General features: G+C 43.8%; 1 protein-coding gene across 1 annotated transcript; it reads left to right on the top strand.

Annotated features, from left to right (window-relative positions):
• The first annotated feature begins 6841 nt into the window (after window positions 1-6841).
• Window positions 6842-10557, top strand: LOC147504623 (uncharacterized). Its single transcript, XM_086605285.1, has 5 exons — window positions 6842-7023; window positions 7132-7339; window positions 7433-8621; window positions 8771-9396; window positions 10303-10557. The coding sequence occupies exons 1-5, from the start codon at window positions 6842-6844 to the stop codon at window positions 10555-10557; spliced, it is 2460 nt and encodes an 819-aa protein (XP_086461411.1).
• Window positions 10558-10631: the final 74 nt, after the last annotated feature.

Here is a 10631-nt window from a genome sequence, read left to right as displayed (position 1 = left end):
TTTGAATTGTTCTGGTTTAGAGGTGTTGAATTTAGCTGGTAACCAAGTTAATGGAACATTACCTAATTTTGTGGGAAGCTTTCATAAGTTAAGGGGGATGTATCTGAGTCTTAATCGTTTGGGTGGATTGATACCAGAAGAGATTGGGAAGAATTGTTAGAGCCTTGAACATGTGACCAAGTAGGACTAAACTCTAATTTGTCAAATAACAGTAGGGACCAAGTCCTAGAAGATGACCTTATTTCTTGTATCAAAGTCTAACTTATATATTCAAGTGATGTTGCACGCAAGGGGTACTATTGCCATTTCAAAAATACAAGCAGATTGACCACAGTTAACCCAGTTGACTTATAGTCAACAACCAGAACTAGAACTAAACACTAATATTCAAGCTTTTCGGGACCAAACCCTAATAAACAAACTATTATTAGGACCCAGAATTAAAAACCCCATTATTTTTCTATCCTAGCTTGTTGGCGTCGTATGTAGTAAAGATAGTGTCTTTATCTCTTTCCTAGGGTCTGATCCTTTTTTCAGAAAAATTGAGACCCGATTAATTCAGAGTCACAGTATTTACACCCTATTTTATGGGATTCACACTCCTTTGACCAATTCCAAGGTATTGGCACTCCTCCATTAATCATATAAAAAAATCACCTACGATAAAAAGTTGCCATGAAAAGATAATACATATCACAAAGAGTTGTTGCGAGATGGCAAATCCATGGAAGGTTGTTGCCATTGTTTTTTTTTTTTTTTTTCGCAAAAAAGTCAGTTGCCACGAGATGGTTGTTTTCACCAAAATAGAGCATTTACTTGTATTAATTATCAAAACTCTTCTTCATCAACTTCACAAATTTTTCTTAGAGCGTATGGTAAAATTTGTTGCGAGATAGCAAGACTATGACTCGGTTGTACATTTTTCATCATGGGTTTGGTGTTGTTTTTTGAGTGTATGAAGAAGCTCTAAAGAAGAAGATTAGGGGTATACGTATGTCGCGTGTGTTCAAAATTTGAAGTGAAAGTGAATAAAAAAATCCTCCGCGTCAACTCGCTGCCGTGGAATGTAGGATCTCGTGGCAACCCGATGTCGTGGATTGTGGGATCTTGCAGCAACTCGATGCCATGGAATCTGAGATCTCGTGGCAACTCACTGTCGTGGAAATATCAAATATGTGGGGTGTAAAAGGACATATAGGCAATAACCATTATTCATGTACCCTTTTGCCAAAAGGGTGTCAATCCCATAAAGTGGGGTGTAAATACCACGACCCTTAATTCGCCTAAAGTGGTAGAGGGCGTAGAGCATGTACACCCCCTTTTGTGTTTTTCTTTTTAAATTCAAGTAGGAGGTGAGGTGGCGGTTCTAATCAAAGTTAATAGGGTTAACGAATATTACCACCCCCCCACTATTAGATGGGAAATTAGGGTCTCCTCCCCCCTCCTCAAATACATACAAAAATAACACGGTCAACCCAAGTTGACTTTTTTTCTGTGTGTACTTAGGGGGGAGACCCTAATTTCCCCATCTAGTAAGGGGGAAATCCTAATTGGCTCATCTAGTGGGGGGAGTAGATATCATTAAACTTAACTGTGATGGTGCTATGAATGCTGAAGGAGTTGGCTATGGAGGGACAAGAAGAGATGCAGAAGGAAATGTCGTGTTTGCTTTCTCTGGAGGTGACTCTGTTAAATTTGTGATATACTAGGAAATAAAAGCAATTCATATAGGTTTGTCTATAAGTCTATGAAGGGGTGCAAGTGGATATCCAAATATTTGAATCTAATTCGAATTCGTATTCGAAAAATAGGATATTATCCAAAAATTTCGAATTCGGATATTTTTTTATGTCCGAACTGGTTTCGAATACTGCCATATTCGCATCCAATAATATCTGATCCGATTTAAAAAATTAATAGTTATTATATATAATTAATTTATTAATTTTTTATTGTATAAAATATTATATAAAATCATAAACAAATAATATAAAACTATAATAACAAAATAATAATAAGAAATGACAAATATATATATTTATACTAGTTTTATAGTGGTAAAATGAATTATTCAAAGAAAATAAAATTTTAATTAATTTTAATTTTCGGATCGGATATTATTTAATGATATCCGAAATCGGATTCGGATAAATTTTTTAATATCCGTCGGATTAGGATTCAGATTCGGATATCGGTATAAATTTTCAGATTCGGATACAGGCACATCCACATCCGAACCTATCCATTTGCACCCCTAAGCCTATCTATGAATATAACAAAGGTGATAGTCAATTATAACTCACTGAGAGCAATCCAAATCATGAAAGGTATTGAAGCTGCACAATGGAACTACTGGAACTTTGTCAGGACTATAAAAAGATACGCTACCAACATGGAAGTGATTTCTTTTGTGCATGTATTCAGAGGAGTGAATAGAGTTGTTGACTTTTTGGCTAAGTTATCAATAGATTGTAATAAGGAACATATATCTTTTTGTCCTCCCCTATGTAAAACCTTCTCTGAGATAGTAGAGGAATCTAATACAGGTGGAGGTCTGCCTAACCTCGGCAACATTTCTTAAAAAGAAAATAACCCAATGAACAAGAATATTAATTAAAAACGAGAAATTCTAAAGTGTTACACAATAACTAATTATTTGAAAAATAATTACTTAAACAAATTACCAAAAAAATGGATTAATTTGGATCTATACACCCCAAATATTAGAAGGCCCACATTAAATAGTTATTATGCATCAATAATTTTACATATACCAAAATTTAGCGGATTACAATGTCAAATCAAACTACACAAAATTTATTAGCACCGAACTAACACGTAAAATGACCATATTACTCTTTAGAGAAATTTCGAGTCATCACAATATCCTTAAACAGAGCCAACACCATAGAGAAACTTTTATCAGACCACCCACTCATTGCCTTCACATTGAAAAGCTTAACCAAAGATGATAACTTTGTGTATTTTTTTACACCCGTTGTACAGAGGTTTATCGATCGGCTTCTTCAATTAGTTGACGAAGTTTAGCAGGGTTCCCATGAAAGTTTCCTAAGCAGCCTCATGCATTTTCGTGATGCTTCCTGCCTCATTTGGTCCACCCTTGTCAAAACCTTCATGGAAGGGTTCCTCTGACTCCCTACTCGATGATGACTCCTTTGGAGCATCTTCTCCATGCCATACCCATGTGCAATACGTTGGTTCAATCCCTTTTGTTCTCAGATGATATCTCACCTCCACTATATCAACTTTGTACATATTTCCACATTCAACACATGGACAAGGTATAAAATTCTTACGTTTCGCATTATCAAAAGCAAGTGTAAGAAATTGTTCAACGCCTTCTACATATTCAGTATAAAATCTATCTCTCAACATCCATGACTTGTCTATCTCTAGCTACCAAAAAAAATGCGAGAAGTCTATAACAGACAAACAAATTCGTAGACAGAGGAAACTACGAAAGAAAGTCCACTAGTTTAAAATGACAAAACAAAAAATCATGGATAAACATCTGTTATGCTCCTACCCATATAGCCCCTAAGCAACCACCTAGTTTGCCTATAGGTAGATCAGCCCCTTCCATACTTTAATCATAGTTTAAATTGCAAAAATTTCATACTTTTAACATTCAAACGAAAACCTAAAACACAAATTATCCATTTCATATATGTAGTGGCATAGTGTTGGAAGTTAGACTAGGCCAGCGGTGCAGCGGATAGGACGCAACATAAGAGGGAAAAGAAGGGAAGTACGAGATCAGTACCGCGGAACCCTAGACCGTGACGTGGTATACGTACGGTATGAAGGAGAGCCATGTGATGATGCGACAGATGGAAGGCCCAGAAGGGGAGGAGAGGTATATATATGGAAGAGGTGGGATGAGAAAAAAGGAGGCCGCTAGGGGAATGAAAGAGGGGAGAATAGTGAGAAGGAGAGAGAAAAAAGAGGAAAAATAGTGATTGAGTGAGAGAGAGAGAAAGAGGGTCACTACATTTGGAGTCGTCTGTGGGAAACTAGAGAAAAACAACTTAGAAATGGCACCGAAGAGAGCAGTGGGTAAGCCAAAGAAGGTTAGGGTTCATGAGCTAACGCCGGAAGCGGTGATTGAGGAGGGAGAATAACTAGAAGAAGGGCGAGCAGCGGAAGAAACACGCCTAATGCGAGAGGAGATTGAGAGGCTGAGAGAGGAGAACGATGAGCTGCGAAGAGAGAGAGAGAAGATGGAGGAGGAGGTCGGAGAAAAGTTAGGCGAGGGGTCCAAAAATTAGGGATCTGAAGATGAGGACGAGCCCGGACCGAATCTAGTAGAAAACCCGGTAGCGGGGTTGACAATGGAGCAAGTCCAAGAAATGATAGACAATTATAGGGAGGCGAACCGGCAACAGACGATGGAGCGCGGGGGAGCGGCCAGTCAAGTGGTGGCTGGGTTGAATCGCAACCCGCTTGCAAATGACATATGGGCTTCAGAGGTTCCAAAGCGGTTTGCCCAGCCGAGGTTCGAGAGGTATGACAGCAAAGGGGATCCAGCGGACACATTCATCATTTTCGGTAGCAGATGCCACTCTGGCAAGAGGCTCAGTATGACAGTCTGCAATGTATGATGTTCCCGGCTAGTCTTAAAGGAGGGACCGGTATTGGTATTACCAGCGACCGCCAAATGGGAGCATCAAGAATTTCCAGGAGTTGGAGCAGGCGTTCATAAATCACTTCATACATCAGAAAAAGTGGGTGGTGGACATCGCGGCTCTATTTAATGTGTGACAAAGATCCGCGGAATCAGTTAGGGAGTTTATGTATTGATTCAAGGCAGAGACATTGAAAGTTGAAAATCTGGATGGGAGGACAGCGGTGATAGCCTTTGAGAGAGGCTTGCGCCCGGGGACAGGGGTGCACTAATCCGTGGCCAAGAATGAGATCGCGACACTACATGAACTGTATCCACAAGTGGAGAAATATATAAGATATGAAGATTCTATGCAGAAGGATTCCAAGAGGACGGGGAAGGCCGTGTTGTCTTTGGAGAAAGATCGAGAACGCCAAAAAGTGGGGACGTCGGAAAAAGAAAGTGGGAGATACCGCGGGTACGAAGCGCGAGCAAAGGGAAGCTGAGAAGGAATCCGAAGAGAGTACAGGGAGAGGAAGCCATACCGCGAGATGGAACAAACTCCACTGAACAAACCGCTCAATGAGATCTTACCCTTAATAAAGAATATGCCGGGGTATGAGGGACCGTGAACCACGCCAATGGAGATACCGGAGAAGCCCTTCTGTGCATATCATCAGATAAGGAATTATGAGACGAATGACTGTTACGCTCTAAAATGGTTGGTTCAGAGAATGGTGGAAAAAGGGAGGATGGGAGAATTTGTGAGAGATGGTCGGAATGAGCAGCGCATGTCGCCGTAGGGAAGGATACTGGGAACCATCAATGTGATTTACAGCGGGGAGGTTATGAGTCATAACGCTCATAGAGACAAGATACGGCAGACCGCAAGCATCCAACAGATTAATGAGAGAACGGATAGGCCTCGACAGTGAGCGGTAGTAGCGGCAGAAAAAGATAGAATCGTGTTTAGCAATGCGGACCTTCGAATAGTGGACTCACTACATGAAGACGCATTGGTCATTACAGTGGCAATGGGGAATTACATGGTGAAAAGGGTGTTGATTGATTATGGGAGTGCAGTAGATCTGTTGTTCAGAGGTGCCTTGGAGGAAATGGGAGTTGATCCTAAGTAGTTGCGTCCTTCACGAACTAATTTGTATGGATTTAACGGAAGTATGACAGAGCCCATGGGGGAACTCTTACTGCCCGTGACAACTAGGCTGGTGACAGTTTTCGCCCGTTTCATGGTGGTGGATTCGGCTTCGCAATACAATGCAATCTTGGGAAGGCGGTGAATTCACGAGATGAAGGCGGTCCCATCAACGTATTATCAGGTAATATGATTCTCCACCCCTACTGGCATGTATGAGGTCTACGGTGATCAAGTTACGGCAAAAAACTAGTCATCGGAGAACCGTGAAGCGGTTGATCGGCGGATCAGAAAGAGAGGCTTCCAATCCTAAGAAGAGGCTGGCATAACAATTACAATGCACCTCGAGAGAGGGGGAGGGTGAGACAACAACAGATCCAAAAACGCTCGACGAGATAGAGATGGTGAATATTGGGATAGGGGAAGAGGAGAAGTTCACATCGATAGGATCTAGTTTGCCCAAGGAGTGGAGTGGTAAGTTGATACAGTTTTTGTCAGATAATAGATATGTCTTCGCTTGGACAATAGAGGATGTTACTGGGTTGGATCCCGAGTTTGCATGTCATCACTTGCATATGAAAGAGAATGCCAAACCCGTGAGGCAAAAGATCCGCAGTATTAGACCAAAGTATGCTGAAGGGATCCGGGAAGAGGTCGCAAGATTGAAAGGGGCGGAAATAATCTGAGAGGTAAAGTTCACAGACTGGTTATCTAATATAGTCGCGGTACCAAAAAAGAATGGGAAAGTGCGTATGTGCGTAGACTTTACTGATGTAAATCAAGAGTGTCCAAAGGACAGCTATCCCATGCCGCGAGTAGATGAGCTGGTGGACAGGACGGCCGGGTTCAAGATTTTTTCCTTCATAGACGCGTCGATGGGGTATAATCAGGTCGTGATGTATGGGCCCGATCAGGAGAAGATCTCGTTTATGGTGGAGGGCGTAACTTACTGCTATATGAGGATGCCGTTTGGTTTGAAAAATGCAGGGGCAACCTTCTAGCGGTTGGGTGAGAAAATGTTCGAAAGCAAGATTCAGAAGGGAATTGAGATTTATATAGACGACATGGTGGAGAAAAGTATGTCAGAAGAGGAACATATCGAGCGGTTGCGAGAAACCTTCGGGATACTACGTAAGTACAACTTGAAAATGAACCCTGAGAAGTGTACTTTCGGGGTGACTACAGGAAAGATTTTGGGGTACATTGTTACTTATAGGGGAATCGAGGCTAACCCCGAGCAGATAAGGTCCCTGGTAGAGATGCCATCTCCACGGAGCGTGAAGGAAGTATAGCGGTTAGCAGGAAGGGTCACGGCTCTGAATAGATTCATTTCCAAGTCATCTGATAAGTGCAGACCACTGTACCAACTGTTGAGGAGCACACCGGATTTTGCATGGACTGCGGAGTGTGAGGAGGCATTCCAAGAATTGAAAAAATATTTGGGCAAAGCGCCTTTGCTGTCACGGCCCAAGACCGGGGAGAAGTTGTATTTGTACTTGGGGGCCACGGAGTATGCAGTCAGCTCGGTTCTAGTTCGGGTGGTCGACAAGGCGGAGAAGCCGGTATATTTTTAGAGCAAGACTCTGTTAGATGCAGAGACGCGATATAGTAGGATCGAGAGGTATGCCTTGGCATTTGTTTTTTCAACCCTGAAGCTGAAACCCTACTTTGAAGCACATGTGGTGGTGGTGGTAACGAATTTGCCTCTGAGACAAGCACTGAGAACAGAAAAATCTGCTAGAATGTTGAAGTGGGCAGTGATGCTGAGTTCCTATGAGATACAGTATCAGATAAGAACCGCAGAGAAGGCGCAAGCGGTAGCTGAGTTTCTGGCAGAGTTTCCCGCAGAGGATCCCACGTGGGGAGAGGAAATGATTATGGAACCGGAACGGGAGAGTGATCTAGACCTTCTAGACCCGTGGGATAAGAGGAATGGGTGGAGGGTATTCGCGGATGGATCGGCTACCGACGCATGCAGCGGCATAGGAGTCGTGTTGGTTACACCTGATAATAGCAGAATAGAGCAAACCATGAAACTCGGGTTTGCAGCATCCAGCAATGAGGTAGAGTACGAAGCGGTAATCGCAGGTTTGAGAATGGCCGAGGATTTGGGAGTGAAGGAGCTGACAGTCTATTCTGACTCAAACTTAATGGTGTGTCAAGTTAATGGGGGGTTCACCGCTCGATGCCCCAGGATGGCAAGATATTTGGATGTGGTGCGTAAACGAGCCGAGAAATTCACAAAACTCTGTTTCCTTCATTTGGGTCGGGGAGAGAACAGACACGCCAATGCCCTATCATATGTAGCAGCTGCAATTCCCGGGTCGGAGGAAAGAATAATACACGTGGGAAGGTTGGAGAAACCGAGCATTGAGGATGAGATAGAGATTTTTCAGGTCGCGGAAGAGAATGAGGGTTGGATGGAGCCTATTAAAGACTTTTTGGCAGGAAAGGAAGTCACGGATAAAAAGGAAATAAGGAGATGGGAGCAGACTTCTCAGAGATACGTTCTACTGGAAGGAGAGTTATATCGGAAAAACTTCAATGGACCACTTCTAAAATATTTAGGTCCGCGACTATCCCAGGAGGTGTTGGCAGAACTACACGAGGGGGATTGCGGGAGCCATTCAGCGGGGAGAACGACGGCACATCGGCTACTGACACAGGGGTATTTTTGGCCCCACATGAAGAGGGATGTTGTGGAATTTGCTAAGAGATGTGACAAATGTCAGAGATTTGCACAGTTGATATTCGCCCCTGTTGAACCCCTTCACAATGTCTCAAGTCCGTGGCCTTTTGCTATGTGGGCAATGGATATAGTGGGACCGCTGCCCATGGCCAGTGGTAAAAGGAGGTTCATGCTCGCAGCCACGGATTATTCACAAAATGGATTGAAGACGTACCCCTGCAGCAGGTGAAGGAAGCGCAAGTCATCAAGTTTTTATAGGAGAATATTATCTGCAAGTTTGGGTTGTCGTATGCCATCATTGCAGACAATGGAACTCAGTTTACAGGAGCAAAGGTGGCCAGGTTCTTGCAAACCTACAAAGTAAGGCAGGGGTTCTCGGCCCCTTACAACCCCGAGGGCAACGGACAGGCAGAGTCCTCCAACAAAACTATCATGAACAAGCTAAAGAGGAAGTTGGAGGATAAGAAGGGGGCGTGGGCCGACGAGCTTAGTCATGTATTATGGGCCTACTGGACCACACCTCGGTCATCCACCCAAGATACCTCATTTTCATTGGCTTATGGGGTGGAGGCCATGATCCCGTCGAAGATGGTGGCAGCTACAATGCAAACAAAGGTCGTGGAGGAGGGTTCAAACTGGAGAATCTTAGCAGCAGATATGAATCTAGTAGAGGAAAGAAGAGACATTGCTCATATAAGGCTGGAGGAGTACCACCAGAGATTGCAAAAACAATACAACAGGAGGGTCAAGCCAAGGCAGTTCCACATAGGCAACCTGGTGCTCCGCCTAGTGACACCTAGCACCAGGAAAGAGAAAGATGGAAAGCTGGGTTTGAACTGGGAAGGACCTTACATGGTGGTGGATATTGGAGGGGCGGGCACCTACAGGTTGCGGACACAAGAAGGCAAACTGATAGAGAAGCCGTGGAATGTGAGAATGTTAAAAAAAATTCACACTTGAATGTAATGGAAATCTATTGCCTGAATTTGGCACTGTATGTAAATATATAATGCAATAGTACTTTTGAGAAGAAATCATCATTTATAGAGGTAGGAGTCCAAAATAACTACGAGACATGAAATACCAACGAGACCGCGGAGGGTCCCCAATGGTTTTTCAAAAACTATGAAACCCGCAAAGCGGGATAAAGGCACAAATAGTGCGTGGGGCATGGAGCCCAAGGATGGAGAGAGAGACAGCGGAGGGGATGAGCCCTTCGCTGATACGAGGCTAGAGATGAGCCCGGGGCAAGATGAATTGCCTCAAGGGACTTACTGAGATTGCAGAACCGCGGAGTAGGATGAGCCCTCTGCGGAGGAGCGGTGCAAATCGCAAAGGGGACACGAAGTCCTAGTACGGAGAGAGATAGTGGAGGGGAGGAGCCTTCGTTGATAAAAGGATAGAGTCTGCGGAGCGGGGCGAGCCCTTCACGGAGTAGGGATACTAGCACCACGTGGGGGCATGAGGCCCAAACATGGAGAGAGTTAGAGGGGAGTTGGAGTCATTTGTAGATATACTCAACCATCATAAAAACAACGAGAGGAATGAGCCCATCACTAATGCAAGGAACTAGTCGAGGAGCATGGAGGCTGGCTTAAAGTTGGTGGATCGAGTAGCCAAACATCGAGAAAAAGACAGGGCAAGAGTTACATCGAAGTAAGGTAAAGAGACCAAACCATAGGGGGAGAGATGATAGATATGCCAAGCAAAATCAAACATCACACATGAAAGAGATTAATATTCAAACATAAACACAACAATTGTACTGCCATCAGTGGCCTAGATGGGATAAAATGACTTATTACAAAAGGTGTGGAAAACATAGAGTATTTTTAGCGCTTCTCGGAGGGAGAGTCGGTGGCAAGTAGGACATCAAAGGCTTCTTCAGAAGGTGCAGTGGTGTGTGCGGCAGCAATGTTCTCTAGTGTCTCAGCAAGGGTCTCATCGGTAGCCGCAGTAGGGTTGGAAATCTCTTCATACACTGGAGAGCAGGGAAGGTTATCGGTGGCGGTCACTTCTTCCTCGGCATCTTTGGAAGGGGCCGCAGCTGGGGTGCAGGGCTTTTCGGGCAGGATCCGTCCTCTTGGGTGAGGCGGGCAAGCTCTTCCTGGATTTTCTTGGTTACCCTTTTGTCAACAAGAAGCTTGAAGCGTTTGCGAATAATA

Source organism: Coptis chinensis, chromosome 4 (assembly GCF_015680905.1).
Source record: "Coptis chinensis isolate HL-2020 chromosome 4, ASM1568090v1, whole genome shotgun sequence".
NCBI classification, from domain to species: domain Eukaryota; kingdom Viridiplantae; phylum Streptophyta; class Magnoliopsida; order Ranunculales; family Ranunculaceae; genus Coptis; species Coptis chinensis.
The sequence above is the reverse complement of the archived record's forward strand: the minus strand, read 5'-3'. Positions and strand labels throughout refer to the sequence as shown.